Source organism: Anopheles coustani, chromosome 3 (genome assembly GCF_943734705.1).
Source record: "Anopheles coustani chromosome 3, idAnoCousDA_361_x.2, whole genome shotgun sequence".
NCBI lineage: Eukaryota > Metazoa > Arthropoda > Insecta > Diptera > Culicidae > Anopheles > Anopheles coustani.
The window spans coordinates 70,434,634-70,451,697 of record NC_071288.1 but is presented as its reverse complement, the minus strand read 5'-3'; the positions used below and the strand labels follow the sequence as shown (position 1 = coordinate 70,451,697).

Here is a 17,064-nt window from a genome sequence, read left to right as displayed (position 1 = left end):
CGGTTTCCCCACTTGCTGTTATTTTGCTAAGGATACTATGGATGCAGCATGGTAGGGGAAATTTTTCTTGCGCTGGACGAGTTTTTGGTAGTCGATGGTTACTTTGCCGAAATAAAAACGGCAAAGCGTGAACGTGCTACACAGTTTCATTCAAAGTTTGCAGTACGAAGGAAATGAAACGTTTTCGAGATTTTAGGGACAATTTTTTCGAACATTGCATGTATTCTTGGAAAAAGTGGTGCTGCAACGTAATGGAAATAACCAATGCAGAATAAAATTAGGCAGTAAACTACATTCATAAGGTTAGGCCCTGTAAACGGGCCCTGTAACCGGGATCTGTCAAGGGGCCGACTTACCGGGCCCTGTGAACTGAGTCCTGTAACCGGGCCGTGTAACCGGGCCCTGTAAATTGGCCGTGTTACCGGGCCCTTTAACTGGGAACATTCAACGTGTCCTGTAAACGGGCCCTGTAAACGGGCACTGTAACTGGGACCCGTGCAATGGGTACTGTAACTGGCCCGTGTAACCGGGCCGTTTTACCTAGTGACCTCAAATTGCGTTAGTTGAATTCCTCATCAAAGATAAAAAAAACTATCGTCGATGTGACCAACCGCTTACAAGCTGGAAGATTGGTTCTCATTGTCATCCGTTTCTGCTCTTTTTTTGCGACTAGGTAAGCATAAATAATACGTCACATTACACATAAATTTAAAAAAATGTTAGATGATTCCGGACATATAGTCACATGGCGCAATAAAATTATACGTAAATCAGTAAAAAGACGTAATTGGAAAAATGAGGAGGAATGCAAAATAAACCTCTAATCTTAATCGCGTACCCATCAATAAACAGACTGTAAAGATCGTTACGGCAATCAAGGTGTCCCAAGATGTTCCAGAAGTTTTAAGAGGCATCCCCATAGGAGCAGGTTCGTCATAATGCTATGGTTCGTTGATTAAACCGACCGGGAAGGGCTATGACAATTTCATTCCAAGATCAGGTAATCGGTCCCCAAACCAAATGTTCGTTTCGGAATAATCAACTTTTACAGTATTCGCCCAGGGACCTTTAAAACCTTCAGGTAGGTCCGCCGATAAAAAAGGGTTTCAGCGAAAATTTGGAGGCTTGGCACAGGGATATGAAAAAAAGGAAAGAAAACAGGGTCTGCCGTCATCAATCTTACACTTGAGTTGAGTGGAACTTACAGCCCCCGGGTTCAGTTACCCGTGGGAGTCGTAAACCTTCGGCAAACTTCTCAAACGGTATCGCGAACGGTGATCGATAAAATCACAAAAGTTCCTGATCGATCTAAATCTCTTCAATTCCCCGCTGAGTGATGGCTGGTAGCACACTCCGTTATTTCCGATCCGATACCCCAACCGTTTCCCTTCCCCATGCTTACCCATCCAGCTGGATTAGATTTGGCCCGTCCTCCTTCACTGCGCTCGCGTCCCCGTTATTACTGTTCGAACCTATTTCGTGACCGGGTTGATAGGAGTGTTTCCGGTCGGCACTATTCACCGTTCGGCCAGGTGAGCGGTCCCCTATCACGGGCTCATCGTCATCCGGCTTCGGGTGCATGAGTATGAATGGCAATTCTGCTACCAAATCCCTGTACAAAAACAAAAAAAACAGCCCCAAACCAAATGTTACTTGCACTCGATCAGAACACAACACGATTAATATGCACTTACCCGCCCAACGGCGTGATGCACAGCTTGACCTTCACCTTATACTGCACGATGATGCCTAGATTTTCTCTTTGTGTCGGATCAGCAATTCTGCACCAGACGTTATGCGTTTGTGTGTGTGTGAGTGTATGTTGAAATTGCAAATAGAAAACCAAACATTAACAATTACAGAAAATAATGCAGAGACCTGTTGAGGGCTGAGAAGAGAGGGTTGGCAGAACTCGAAGCGGCAAGCAAAACCCACAAAGGGTTTAAGGAAACAAAAAAACGTTGGTTAACATGTCTACTATTGGGTTAAAGGATACGAAGAAAATCAACGAAAAGGAAAAAGCAATTTTTCATATCGATGGTCGTAAAATATAGACAAAATATTGCGCGATGGGAAAAAAAACTACCTAAATTGGTCATTAAAGGAACGGATTTTAAAACACAAGAAAGGTAAATCAAATTGATAGAAAAGTACGTTGAAATTATCAGCGTTGAAAAAACAAAGAACTGAATGGAGCCTGATAATGACAAATTTCAGTAGACATTTCATGCCAATCAAATGAAAGCAGCAACAATTTTTTGGCAATTTGGTTTTTGGAAGGGGAAGGGACGAAATTAAATACTATCTACGGCGAAGTGCCGTAACTGACGTTTCCCGTCACCATTTCTACCTATATTTTCCGTCGACCAGCGTGCGAGACCTGCGAAAATTTAAAACGGGTTAGAAGGTTAAAGGCAGAGCAATAGAAAATAAAAGCAAAGCGGAAGCGTGGAGGGAAAAAGTAACAGAGGCGGGAGAGACAAAATTAAGCAAAGGGATAAACAAAAACAAGGCATCATTAAGAAACTAACGGTTTAAAGCCATGCGAAATGGGGATATAAAATAAATATTTTCTAATATTGTTTTCAAAAATATGTTCGTGAATGGTTCACACCAAGTTAATCATGACATTTCTAATCATGAGTTAATTCATGACATTCATGACATGAATCTCATATATTTACAGTGAAACTCAGTAAAGTTTTCAAATATTTGAAATAAACATAACAATTACAGTTTAAAGACAAATGATTGAATTATTAAAAGGATTTTTTTATTTGATCACAAGAGTAAGATAAAATGAAAATCATGCAATAGTAAATAAAAAAAATAATACATAATGCAACTAAGAAAAATCGACATCAAGCATTGAAAAAACATATAAGATGAGCAGATGAAGGAAGTGGAACAAGATACGTCCACAAAATGTGGGGGCAAAAGGTGTGTTTGTAAAACGTAAGAGCATGTTTCCACTAGTTGAGTGGTGTTTTCAAGTAATCAAAAGTAAATGAATTAAATAATAATAGAACGAAAAGTAAAGCAACAGAGCAACTCTCATACGGGTATGATAGCACGTACGGGCCCCAAGAGGCCACAAAGCACAGCCGCAGGTGAACAAGGACGAACACGCATAGAAAAATGACAAGAATCAAAACACGAGCGGAGAAGCAGTGGTACAGTTTAAAAAAATAGTATAATGGGAATAGGACATAGGAGAACGTTAAAAAAAAGAGAAACAAAGGACAAACCGAAGGAAGTATCAACAACTTACAGCGTGCTCGAGGCCAGATTGGTGTCCTCGTGCTTCAGCTGCCCGTCAAGTGCCAGGCCCCACTTGTCTTTGTTATTGGCCAGCAGTGGCGTCAGCGTAAACACTTTCGATAGCGTGAAACCGGGTGCGACCTGACATCCGTCTCTGGTGGTTCGGAGCGCATCGTTTGACGCGGGCGAGGGGTATTTCGTATATTATTCGTACACATTATTTGCCACGTTGTTTGGTTATCGATGGAACGCCCGGAATGGGGGCAGTGGGTGGGAATGGGCAGGCAAAACAGGCAGATCACATCACATGTCGCGCCCATACGATGTCACACATCATCATATGTTCGCGTGTGTTTAGATGACAGGCAGTCCGGTTTGATCGAGAATGATTGGTATGATAGGAACGTTGAAAAATGGCACACATTCGAATGTCATGCGAAATTTTAATTTTTTAAAAAAATTGTTCCGTTCATAGAATGTAGAAGGAGAGATAGAAAAATAGAGAAAGAACAATTAGTGCTTTAACGATGCTTCGGCTGTCGGTGTCAATGAAACTTGAATAAAAAGGTTCAGCGTTGGAACAGGACTGTGCGCCTTAGGTTGGATATTTTCCCCAAAACTAGCGTTTTTTTATCGAACTCTAAAAGGTTTTTGCTCATACATGGAGACGCCTGGTGGTTTACTACTTTATAAGTAAGGATGTCGGTTTTTATGTAAGAAAAATATACTAGCCTTAAAAACAAATGCTTCTTATAAAGAAGAATCTCCACAAAAATTTGGATGTGTAAAAACATACCTTTTTTACGCTAAGAATATATTTACAAAGACTCCACGAGCAAACAACAAAATCAACTAGCATCATATTACCACAATATCATCGATATCATTTCCTCCGACTCATTGGAGGGTAGCATGAACCGTTCCCACCTTTGGTTGCCCGGCTGGCGCGGGGAAAATGTGTGTCCATTTTTACCCGGAACAACATTTTCGTGATGCAATAGTGCGGCGCAAACGTACTGGCCAGGCCAACCGGCGGCATCGGTTAATGAAGTCGCGGGTGGGATTCAATTTCCATCGATTTCCTGCGGTGGGCGAAAAATTGGCCCCCTCGTGTGTCGTGTTTTGGGGGTCACGGCACTGACGGCAAGTTCGTGGTAGTGTATAGATACGATATAGGTTGGAAAAGGGCAAGATATCTGAGAAGAAGTCAACGTAAAGCAAAGCCGACGATAATGACGCCCAGCACGCACGTGTCGGCCGGCTGCACAAGTACGGAAGTAGAAACACCCTACCGCAAAAATACCCTGCTGCTCGCGCGAGGGCAAAGAGATTCCGTTGTCGTAGGCAAATAATGCAACATTATTGTGCTATTTGGCTTGTTGTTCGCAATGTGGTTTGTAATTAGTTGTGGCTTTATGTTCGATTGTAGTTGGTCTTATCAATTACGATTTTCAACTTTGGCCCTGAATAAGCTTTATTGATACACGTTTTAATTGTGTTAATTGTATCTGCCGTCATATAAATTTACTTGCAACGACTGTGAGGTACGATCTCTAAATACATGCCAGGACTTTTCATGCCGGTGGGCAATCTTTCGCGTTCACGCTTTCGTGTCCGTAGTGGGTATCGAATATTTGACTTATAAATGGCAAGGCGAAAAACAAATTACCACCGTCGGATTCGCGAAGCCAAGTATACTGCGTGCCTTTTAATAGCCCTCAGCATAATGAAACCGTTCAGTCAAACAAAACAAAAAATAAAACTACGATCGATGGTAGCTGCCGGAATAATGTTGGCTTTGTACGACTACACGCTCGATATCGCATTGCATTGACCGAGTAAGTTTCACCGAGCCGTTTTGGGCAGGTAAATTATTCAAAGTGATGGGCGTACTTTAAGTATTCCTCTATAACAACCACCGCAAAAATATTTCACCATGGAAGTCATTCCCGCTAAGTAGAGAGCTTGTGCACAGCCACGGCTGGCTGCCGATGCCGTAATATGAAAAGTATAACTACATTTACCACATGCCGGTACAAAATAGGCAGGCATTTAAACTCCTCATTCAACAACTTATTCCCATTTAGTAAGAAATAAACCATTTCCCCATGCTCTTGAGATAAACTAGATTCAAAAGAGGCAACGAACATGGGTTAGTACACCTACAAAGTTTATCACAAAAATTAGTACCGGTAGAAGGAAAATGCAAAGTTGGAGTCAGGAAAATTTGATGGGATCAGAATATTAGAGAACATGGAGTCAATCAAAATAATTCCATGTTAGACATTAAATGAAAAAGGATTTTTTGTACAGAGCATCCAACAACGGATGCTCCAAGAGATCCTACCAAATTAGATTATAATGCTGAAATACTACAGCAGGCTAAAACTAATTAAGGAAAAATAAAATAAATCTTTAACTGGGAGAATACTGAAGGAATCAGGGAAATTGAGTTTGTCAGGACAAATAGAGAACCGTGAGTTTTTTTAAATTCAGTCAGAAAATATTGGTAGCAAACTTTAGCATGGAAGTGAATTTTAATTTATAACGAAGGTAAGATAAAATATTGGATTTGTTTTATTTATATAACCCTCGGAACCAACTTTACCATGGACTTAAACCGTAGCGTGATAGAATGGAAGATACGTTTAATCCCGTAATATTATGTAGATGAAACAAGAAAGATTTCTTGCAAAGAAGAAAGATATTTTCTACGGAAGTTCGAAAAAAGGATACCACCAAAAAGAGACCGTAAGGAAGACGCGATACCAAAGCCATTTAGTTACTTCCGACCCTCTCAATCCTCGACCCACATCCACCATGCGTCGTTTCGCATCTGCTAGCAGCATCGCCTCTTGCTTACATCGTGCTGGAAGCTAGGTTTGTGTCTTCGTGCTTCAGCTGACCATCCAGGGCGAGCATTTGCTTGTGTTTTTGGTGCTGCGGTTTGATGGTGAACACTTTGGAAAGGGTAAAACCCGGACCGACGGAACAGTCTCTGTAGCGAATCGATTGAAGGTGGATTAGAAAAGAAGGTCACAGAAGGAATGACGAATGGATGGGTGGGTGGGTAGCGATGGACGGAAATGGAAGGTAAACCTGTAATGTGACAAACTCGATGAAAACGATTGGAAGCAGCTGGACCTTTGTTTCCGGTGGAAGGGTTCTATAGGTCTACAATACTGAAGAATGGGCGATTATCGGAACCCCTCCCATCGCATTTAGAAACATCTTCTCTCTACTTTGAAAACGCTGGCGATATTCGAATCGATAAGCGATTCCACTACTTCACACTTACGACTGTGGGCAAAGGTAGGTGGGCTATAAAACGTCCTACCTTTTCATCGAGGACCATTCTATCCGTGCCGCGTGTGACCCCTAAATAAGAAATACAACGATTTTCGATAAGCTTCGCGCTGACCCCGGGGTCCGTAGAAGTCGGCGAAGGTCCACCATGATGTTGGAGACCTGCCTTCTACGGGGAAGAAGAATTCTATTTCAGTTTGCGCGCAATTGTAAACTCGTTTTGTACGGAGTATGGTAGACATCGATTTTCTGACGCATTACCTGAGGTGGTGAATCGTACCGCACTCGGTCCGGTATCGGGACATTTTCCAATTGGAAATTGTTGATTGGAAAATTAAATTTTTGAATTGTCTGCGTTTCGATAAACTACGCCTTTCGAGATGTGGCATTGGTAGAAGTAAACCTTAATTGTGTATATGATAGACAACATTCAATTACCATTACTTGTTTTGTAAAGATTGTCTCTTTCAGTTCAAACGTATAATTCAACATCATTGTACTGATTTTATGCTACATTAATTTATGATAAAAAAAGCGTCATGTTCATTTAAAAGACTTGTCTTTTGGGAAAAAAAACCTCCAAAGACAGATAGTGCTCAATATTTTTTAAAGATCTACCTTCGCCCTTTTTTCACTTGTCATCAACGATCCGAAACTGTGTCGTAACTTTCCGGATCACATCAAAAGTTCGTGACATGAAAACATTCCCCTAGGTTGATGTGTAGACGTAACCTTTCATGTCCCATGCAATTGTACACAGCCGGAGGAAAGATTTGGTGGTGTTTGCACAATCTCGGCCAGAACGAAACCGCAGAGGGCACAACTATTCTTATTTATGCAACATTTTTTCCTCTGAAACGCAGCGAAAAAGTAGCGCCAACGGGTCGTTAGCTCCAAGTGGGACACCGATGGCGACTGAGATTCGGGGACCGACCGGCGCATTCGCTCGCACGTTAAGTCTCTTTTGGTCGCCCATTCCACGATGACGCTCTCTTCGTGTTAACTGTGCATCGTAGTCCTTCACAACAAGCCTAGAAGTACCTAATCCGTTCCATGTCACGCAACCAGCTTCCGGCGGGCGATGCTAAAGACGTACCCATCGGGTACTTGCATGCCGTACTTAAGCCCTGTCCTGTATCCTGTGCTGCTACAAACGCTCGTTTGCCATGCGAGATGTTGCTGCCCGGCAGGGTTCTGTCAGACTGGGAACTCAAAAAAAAAAAACTTGTGCTGAAGTATTCAATCCTTCAATTAAACCTGAGTGCTCTTCTCCGTTCTGGATGTTTAAGTAACGTCATAGCGCTGCTCCGGTGATCCGCCGAACCAGAACCAGACGGCATCGTACCTCGGTTGACATACGGTTGAAACAAATTCTTGCTTCCTTCTTCGAGGCGAAGAGAAAAAAGGAAGGCACAAACTTCAGACTGTTTTCTCTGGCCGTAAATGGATCAAGAGCAGCGTTGTGCAAAAAAACAAATATAAAAATTGAAAAGACACATGTATGTGAGTGAGACAGTATCTTTCCATTTCGTACGTTTTCGATCCATAGGAAGCAGAATCTGGGACGCCTGTACTTTCCAGAAGGCACACGGTCCATATCCGACGTCGACTGTGAACGTTTGGTGTCTGCCGATCGGTTACACCGGTTAGCGGTTACTTACTCGGATTCCACCTCTGCAACTGTGCACTTGTACTGCGCCGTAGAGAAGAGACAGATATCCGCAAACTGTCGGACTGACACTTTAATTTTCTTAACTGTTTTACTTGAATTATTCGCTATATGTACATTCACCGCCAGGCTTTCGCCGTGGTGATAAAGCTGCAAAGAAAGACGGAAGAGAACAGCACGTTAGCGTCGTGGGGAGCTACATCGACCAGTCCCTTCACACACCGCTCCGCTTACCTCCTTGTCCAGACTCGCCTCCAGGTGAATTTTATTTGGTTTCAGTATGTACTCTTTGCTGACCTCGATCGACGGCTGCTCGCCCAGCTTCGAGGGAGCGTACATGATTTTCCTTATCGCTAACCGGACCGAGTTTCGTTTGTGCGGTTTGTCCTCCTGCGTCTCGCCGACGAAGGCCTTCAGCTCATAGTCCACGCCGCACGGCTTGCCGGTGTCGCCCGGGGCCGGCTGCAGCGAAACGGAGGCCGGACAGTGCGGCGGCACCTCGAAGTAGAAGGGATACGCGTTAGCGCCGAGTTTGCGAATCAGACGCTCCTGTAGGCGGGTGAGCGATCGGTCCGTTTCCAGCGGTGGGTAGATCTATTTTTAAAAGAACAAAGGAAGAAGAAAAATGTCTTGGTCAAAGACGGCACCAGTGGATTAAACGAGGTCAGATGGTGAAGGCGCGGGCGATTGTACCACCATCGTGAAAAGGCGAAAGATTGCATAATTAAGTTTCAATTAAATTGACAAAGGAATTTAAAGAGTAACAGTTTAATAAAACAATGATGCTGTTTTTCAATGATTATCAAGTTGACTGCCGTATCACCCAAAAAGTGGATCATCAGCCCTTTACGCTAATATAGTACTTATGTAGTAGTAGGCTATAATAATTACTAAAATGTATCGTTTTGGAAACCTAGTTTTTGATTAGTTTTCGAAAACTGTTGATTTAATAACTTTGATAACCAAATTTTAATAAAAATAATTGTACCAAGAATCTGTACTAAATCCGCGTGGTAGTCAACGTGTTAAAAGAAACACAACAATATCTTCTAGTATGATCCTTAATGCAGTCATTGAGTATGAGCTATTATTAATTTAGAGTTCAACTAGAATATATAAAATAATGTATTTTTTCGCAGAGTAATTTAATCGATTGCATTGAAACCAAATCACTGAGTTTTTTCTCAACATGGAGTAGGGATTTTTTTTTTTTTAGATGTATATCTGTTTATGAGAAGATTCTACTGCCGAACGAGCAAAACAAGAATATTCTATCGAATGATCTGTGTAGTTAAATGTCCACGTTCAAATGCTGTTAATATTGTTTTTAAAGTTTAGATAAAAATATGTTAGCCCTGTTGATTATTATTTGCGGAAATAAGAATCCTGCACCGGACTCCGGAGATCATAAACGTCGAACATGGGCAAATGATAAACAAGGCGTGATTGTCTTTATTGCAAGGCATCGTCGTAAAAACGGCCACCCCGATCAAACCTCTCCCCCTGCAATAGGACGCCATTAAAATAATTTGGTCGATTTCTACAACCACGAAGTTGGCTCTTAACGATCCGCCTGGGTCGGCAATCCATGGTAATAATAACGACAATGGCACGAAGGATAATAAAATAAGGGCGGAATACTGACACGTCATTATTGGCCCCGTCGCGTTGTTGCGCTCCACAGAAACGGTAGCGACCCCTTCGTCCCATTCCGATTGCTAGCGGGAAAATTTCAGGTTCAGGTTCAGGCCGTCTAGCGCTAGGCCGGATTGCACCTCCCTCGATGTCTTGTGCTGTGCTCGGCAAAGCACCGACGGCTTCAATTTTCTTCATTTTCATACAATAATTATCCACCGGTTTCATTTTGTTGCTGCTCCTTGTACCGCCGAAGAAAGTGTGGGTTTTGGCAAAACAAGCTGGTTGATAAATTGGCGAAAAATCAGGACGATGCAAAAGGTAGGCGCTATATAATTGAACCATAAAGACAGAGCAACTCTTCATTTAATATTTTATGACCAAACGTGCCGTGAAAAATAAATTTTCATAGCGCCTTAAAACATTCGCTCCAGGTCGAAGTCGATCCAAACATAAAACCAAAATGAGATTTAATTAAACAAATATTATTTGTTCTTGTTGTATCGAAGTATCATAATAAACGTCAAACATATATGAACTGAAACATTTTGTAGCATGACGTTGAACTTCTTGTGGCAAGTATGAAATCTGCAAAGGACATAAAGCGCCATGATGTTGTTGGTACATCTTCCGCGTTCTTGGTAATGCACTATTGCCGGTACCATTTCTTGAAGATGCCTCAACATAAGTCGATCAATGAACGTGTATCTGACGTGAAAGTGCGATCGTAAATGTGTCCACACGCTTTGCTGAGTTTAAAGCACCACTCTCCACTTCACACCCACCCTTCACCCCACCTCCCCACACCTCCTTTGTCAACAGCTTCATCTGGGCCGTTGTTTTCCATTTCTAAACACTGCCATTAAGTGTGTGAAGTTGTTTGTCTTCGTGTGCCATTTTTCCATCCATACCTTGGATCCCGTTTCCTAGCCACAGCTGAACCACAATCCGACCCGGCGGTAAAGTAATGTATCCCCTGACCTGTAAGAAGCATTGTTACATTTTACACACTCCCAACCGACGCTATCGTTCCATTTCACAGGAAAACCCATAAATTTTGATTATTTTCCCGCTATACTTTCTTCGTGCCGTCGGAGGATTCGTTCGTCGTCGCTAAGCCGCCAGACGGAACAACCAACCGTTGCCGGGACGCATGGCGGCAGCGTTCCATGGTAACCGAATGCCACCATTCCTCTGCGCGGCACATTAATCCCACACCCACCACTACCAACGGTTGGGCCCCGTGTACAGCAAATAGAATTTAATGAAAATGGAAGTTTAGTGGCTGTAGTGAGCGACACTATTTTTTAAAATATTACATCCACTAAGCCAACCAAACGCTCCTCTCGTAGCGCGCCTCGTAAGGGAGTGGCTGCCGAGCCCCATCGCAGCCAAATCCACGATGAGTATCGCCACGGCACGGCTCGAAACAAAACTGTTTCTGCATGAGAAAATCTACATTGTGTCGCACGGTCATAAGTGTGCATGTTTGCTTTCATTTCGTCGTTGACTTGCGGCCAGGAGTGAGAGCGCACACGTAAATCAAAATTACATCATTTACTCTGGTACAAGCGAACGTGCTCGGTGTTCCGCAGGAGAACAACAAAACAGTCAACCATTACGCGCCCCAGCTGCTACACGGAGAAATTAAGCTAGGTCATTTAAAAAACGATAAATTTTAAGCCGCTGACGAATATATTGCCTACTAAAGTAAACAAAAGAACAAATAACAGAAAAAAATAAATATTTACACTTAATCAAAATAAACGTAATATAAAAGTACAATAAATACAAAAAATTACATATTTTAGTACAATTTCCAATGACTTTTCAGTGTAAGAAGCGCATCCAAAACTTGATTAAATTTACAATAACAATATGGTTTGACGAGAGTTTTTTAAATTGTAAAATAAGTCATCTTATTGCAGTGATGGTTTGAATCTTCTCTTACAATACTTAAATAGCCAAAAACTAAAATCGATTGACATTTTTTATGTGAGCAAGGTTTAAAACATATTGATGAAAATATTTTTTAAATTGAAAACATACACACATTTAAGAACACGCCATAAAAATAATGTAAAAAAATGCAACGTAAACTCAAAATATACCTAACGTTCGACGGTGTTGGTAATTGCGTTTGTTCGATGGAGGCGCATGGTGGCGCAAGCGAACATGTTGAAGATAATTTATGTCATGGATATGAAACTGTCCCATCGTTTTGGGACCAAGGGTTGTGTTTTTATCCCAGGAATAAAGGAAAATCAAATGGGTGAAATAGGTTTTGTGCGATATATCATAATTGATTGTCGTGGTAGAAACAAACATGTTGGTAAGAATAAAAGCTTTAAATACAAAAAATATTGTTGATGATATTAAAATATCAGCTTAAAAAAATAGCTAAAAGTAACACCAGTGTGGAAATCGGCATTCCGAACTAGATCAAATCGCCTTTTCTTCACTGCAATCGACACCAGTGCTAGTCAATCGATATCCTGCGGAAAGTCTATTAGACAAACGATTCCAGTACCAACCTGTTCCGATGCTAGGTAAAGGTCCTTTCGGAAGGTTAGTCCCAACACGTCCAAATCTTCACGCCCGTACCGGAAGGCCGCCAGGACGTGCCCAAAAACTTTCCTATCCTTCACATATTCGGGATCTATCAGCACGACACCATCTGCCGGTGGGAGTTGGAGGCAATCGGAGGAATCGGGTGAATCGACGGTGGCGGCGGCGGCAACGGTGGCGGCGGCGGCGGAACAGTCGGAGAGAGAATGTAAAAGGATAAAGTATGGGATAAATAACTTGTTGATTTCGGCCCGGGAGTGTCGATGATGGGTGCGGCGAGCCGTCCCGTTTTCCTTTTCGTTGGCACGTACCTATCGGATCGACATGTGTGATGTGGTCGACGAAGTCACGCTTTCCCAAGTAGACCGTAATTTTGCCATTCGAAGAACTTTTTTTAAAAACTCTGAAAGTGAAAAATTAAATACGTTACTGAAGATGTTAACTGAAGAACGAGGGTTTAAATCGATGCCACATCAGGTAGTTTTAGATATCCACGAAAGATAAGATGAGCAAACTAAGAGACAAAGTACTGAGATGTAACATCAGAAATAGGATATTTGTAATGCAGATTAAAAATAATTAAAATATCTATAGAATTAATGTTAAGATGTTAAAGTATAAAGGCAGTTTTCAGTTATGTTATTTTAAAGAAGACTCTTAACCGCCAATTTTCAGTACAATTCATGAATAAGGATGCCATTTCTTGAGGATGGACTCACAAAGTGTTTGACATGCAATGCCAAGACATTTTCTTATATGAGAAGAAATTTGAATTTAAATCATCTCTGCTCAGTTTACCGCAAACCAATAGGAAAACACACTTGGGCAGTATGTCTTCCCGCAAATCAGAAGGATCTACGTGAACCGTCAACATAAATTAATTTGCATTCCAATCGGAACCGGACAACTTGTATGCATCCACTTAAGATCGTGGCACATCGAGTTATAATTGAAATCCGTCATGCACACTGTTCTTGAGGTAAAATATGCTGAACATATGGGAAAGTTGAATAGCAATTTCATCTGATTCTAGTACCACATGTTTTGGGAATGGGAAATCAAATGGTTTAGTGCTGCAAACTGCTACCATTTTGATTTTCACTGTCTAGGTTGTTTTCTACTACTTAAGCATAATGATCTAAGGCCTATTTTTTCCCTTTTTACTACATTCATTATTTATAAGGATGAATATTTTACTTACCTTGTAGCTTGTTTTTTGGAACTACCCTCGTCAACGTCAGGATCCGGTGACGGTGCGGGAGACCTTGGGGTCGATCCTTGTAAATGGGTATTCATTTCGATTTGCTGCTAATGCGAGGCCACTATGTAGCACGTTTCAATTCCAGCACTTGCAATTAGCTAAAATTTCTCTTCCTCTCCCTCTCTCTTCTATGCTAATTATACCCCGATCTTTCACTTCACACCTTGCGAAAAATCCAAACAACTTTCAATCTCATGCGTCTTTTCGTGCACTCGATAAACTCACTCACAAACACTTTGGTTAAATATTTGCTTCGATGGAAACTACTGCTATCTCCCAAATTTCCGCCAACTGCCGAAGGTGGGGAAGAGAGAAGAAAAAAACGCACCCGAGATTAATTGCAATCCAAACATGTACACATCGTTATTTTTTTCTTAATGCATTCTCGAATGGAATGTTTACTAGCACATCGCCTACGTACACTCTCTCTCTTCACATGCACCGACGCAAATGAATTTCTGGAATCGTCGGGGTCACTTATAAAATCGTTCTCTTTGACACCTTTGCAGAACACCTGAGCAGAATCTTTTTCACATTCCTTTAATCTTGGTATAAAAATGTTAAAATTGTTAAAAACTCTGCTTGATAAAAGTGAAGAAGCGAAAATCCAGTCGTATACGAAACCAAGGTTTATACGGGTAGCAGCGTAACTTTCAATCACCGCAACATTATCTATGTTCCATTCTCTATGACACAATTCAAACAAAACTGGACAAACTTCGTACAAAGAAAACTTAAGAAAAACTTTTTGCAGGTTTCTTGTACGTCCACGTTGGTTTATACCCACGTCCACGTAATACCCACGTCTCCGCCAGCCTGCATTTAATTTCATTTTACGTTGGCAGGAAAAAGAAGAACCAACGCCGAAGCGAATAAAGCACCAAAAGTAGGGCACTTTTATTGGACTAGTCGTTCTTGTCCTGTCAGCAATGCTTTACATTTTTTTCCCTCCCACGGGACGAAAGCTGACAGATTATTTCGACGAGAGTTTGCTTCACTGCCCATTGTGATCTGATTTTAAACGGATACGATCCTGGTGGTAAAAGGATTGCAGAACTTTACTTCACCATTTTGAGAACTCCTTTGCTATTTACCCTGGGCATCTACAACGTCAGATTCTCGTACCGTAAAATGTGTATAATCTTATTTTATGGAAGGGATTGAAATTCTATCGGCTCTTAAAATATCTAATAATGTTCACACCCACTTTCGCCATCATTGAGTGTTGGGATAAGAAAAAGCAGGGGTTCATGAAGAGGGACAGTTTGGCTGGAATATGATTTTGTTTCGGTACCTATCAGCAAAAGGTAGTGGAATCTTTCTCCTCCCTTAACAAGCCATTACTTCGTTGCAGCTTCTTCAAAAAAGCGTAAAGTGTTTCACCTGAACTTAACACATACTTTGCACATATTTTTGCCGCTTTTAAAAAGACATCAGAAAATCAACGCATGTAAAAAAAATCCTACAGTCAACAATGCGAACACGAAAACTGATTCCCAATTTCGCTAAAACACCGAACACCGATTGAGACGTGTCAAAAGGATGCCACTTCTCGGAAAACGTACATTCCGATTAGTGGCCGGCAGTCTAACGGCTTTCCTGGAAAATGATCTTAGCCATCGATCTTGCAGCAAAATGGCCATCTCGAACGCCATCTCCGTCCGGTGCCTCGCTCATGACGCTTCCCGAAGGATGTGGTGGTCACTGTCGCCTGCCTGCTAGGTACGCTGCGGTTATTGAATTAATTTCCCCCCGATTGGCTGGTCTAGGGGATTTTGCGATCGTTACCGAATTTAGGCGGTAATTAATTTTCCACAGTTTAAGGCACCATTGTTTGCCTGTCGAGGACGAAATACGCCTGGTCCATCCAGTGGCAAACAGCGCCGACGGAATATCCCGCTGATTAAAAGGGTTCCGGGAGCCCTAATCTTCAAATTCCACGAGTGATTAATGAGCCTGGAGCTACGTTTGCCTGCTGTCGTACTGGTCGAGGGTTTGGATCAGACGTAGTGGTGTGCGGTGCTCAAGTGGACTGTTTCGATGGTTTTGCCGCCTTAACTAAACAGCCTCCACTTGACTTGGGTATTGAATTTACGATGAGAATCTGTAAAGGAGATAGAAAAAAAAGACGTGAGTTAATTATATGTAGTAAACAAACGTTATATACAACATAGTAACTTTGAGTTATAAATAAGCAGCATATAAAAACTTTAATACATCAATGTATACCAATACTCTGGTAAATTTTAATTGTTGTAGAGCAAAACAAATAGATATCATGTCTTTAATACTACCGTAGATGTACCATATTTGGCGCAGTTAAGGAAATTCTGCATAAAACTTTGAATAACAAAATCAATGTTCGGTCAAATCATACCATTTTTTGCACAGTGCTAGCCTAACTACCATAGAATATAAGAAAAATAAGTAAGAAACTCTTAAATTGATATTTCTTCAAGTTTCAGAAACTCTTTGTGTGGCACATTATGTTCCTAACTTGACGCATGGTTTTTGCAATGTTCATTATTTGGGGCGATGTGTTCCTAACTTGGCGCACTTACAACAAAATGAATGTAGTTCATTGAATTCAACAGCTTTATTCAAAAGTCAACTTAAAACAATAGAAACACTTTTCAACAGCAGTTACAAAAATAATTTAGCTTTTTTTTGCAGCGGACTTTGGCTTCTCTTGTGAAAATTAAACTATCTCTTCGCTAACTTTTAAAATCTCATTCATCAAAGCCTTCTATGATTCAAAAATATCTAGCAGCGCAAACAGTCATATTCTCCACGGTGAATAATTAGGAACACTGTGAGCCAAACTTGGCGCAAAATATTTTTGCTTAAAAATTAGCATAAAAATCTCAAAAAACGCCGAATCTAACCACGATTCATTCAAAATACTTACGTTTTAACAGTTTCTGATAAAAAAAAAATCCCTAATAATTTTTCCTTTGTGTATAAATTATTGGAAACAGTTGAACCCACTTCTTAGCAGCGTTGCTAACGCGGCTGAAAAATGGCGCACTTGTGAGATAGAATTTTTCATTTAATTATATATACATTCAATAACTAAAAACCAATAACATGTTTTGATGCGGATGTATTGTACAAACATTAACAAATATTTGACTGTATAGTTTAGACTGAAATGTTTTGAAAATAGTATAATATCGAAGAAAATATTAGAAAGTGCGCCAAGTTTGGACCCGCGCCAAGTATGGTGCTTCTACGGTAGTTAGGTAAAATAAAATTCAAACATTTAAACTTGCAACCATAAATCGTGATCTCTTATGTTCAGAGTACAGCGTTGTGTAATCTGCGGTAGTAAAGATAACAATACGAAAACAAAGACAAAAAAAGG

General features: G+C 41.1%; 1 protein-coding gene across 3 annotated transcripts in view; it reads right to left on the bottom strand.

Moving 5' to 3' along the window:
* LOC131260442 (arrestin red cell) overlaps positions 1-17,064 on the bottom strand; it is a 46,891-nt gene that overhangs the window by 2,951 nt on the left and 26,876 nt on the right. For 2 of the 3 annotated variants that reach the window (XM_058262162.1, XM_058262163.1), the window contains exons 2-10: positions 13,641-13,991; positions 12,751-12,842; positions 12,406-12,548; positions 8,471-8,830; positions 8,229-8,386; positions 3,272-3,415; positions 2,351-2,380; positions 1,695-1,781; positions 1,403-1,612 (exon numbers count right to left, since the gene is read on the bottom strand). In XM_058262162.1, the coding sequence (XP_058118145.1) occupies positions 1,403-1,612; positions 1,695-1,781; positions 2,351-2,380; positions 3,272-3,415; positions 8,229-8,386; positions 8,471-8,830; positions 12,406-12,548; positions 12,751-12,842; positions 13,641-13,735 (1,319 nt within the window). In that variant the 5' untranslated portion in view covers positions 13,736-13,991. The remainder of the gene's footprint in view (positions 1-1,402; positions 1,613-1,694; positions 1,782-2,350; positions 2,381-3,271; positions 3,416-8,228; positions 8,387-8,470; positions 8,831-12,405; positions 12,549-12,750; positions 12,843-13,640; positions 13,992-17,064) is intronic. The other variant, XM_058262164.1, reaches the window with a different exon arrangement.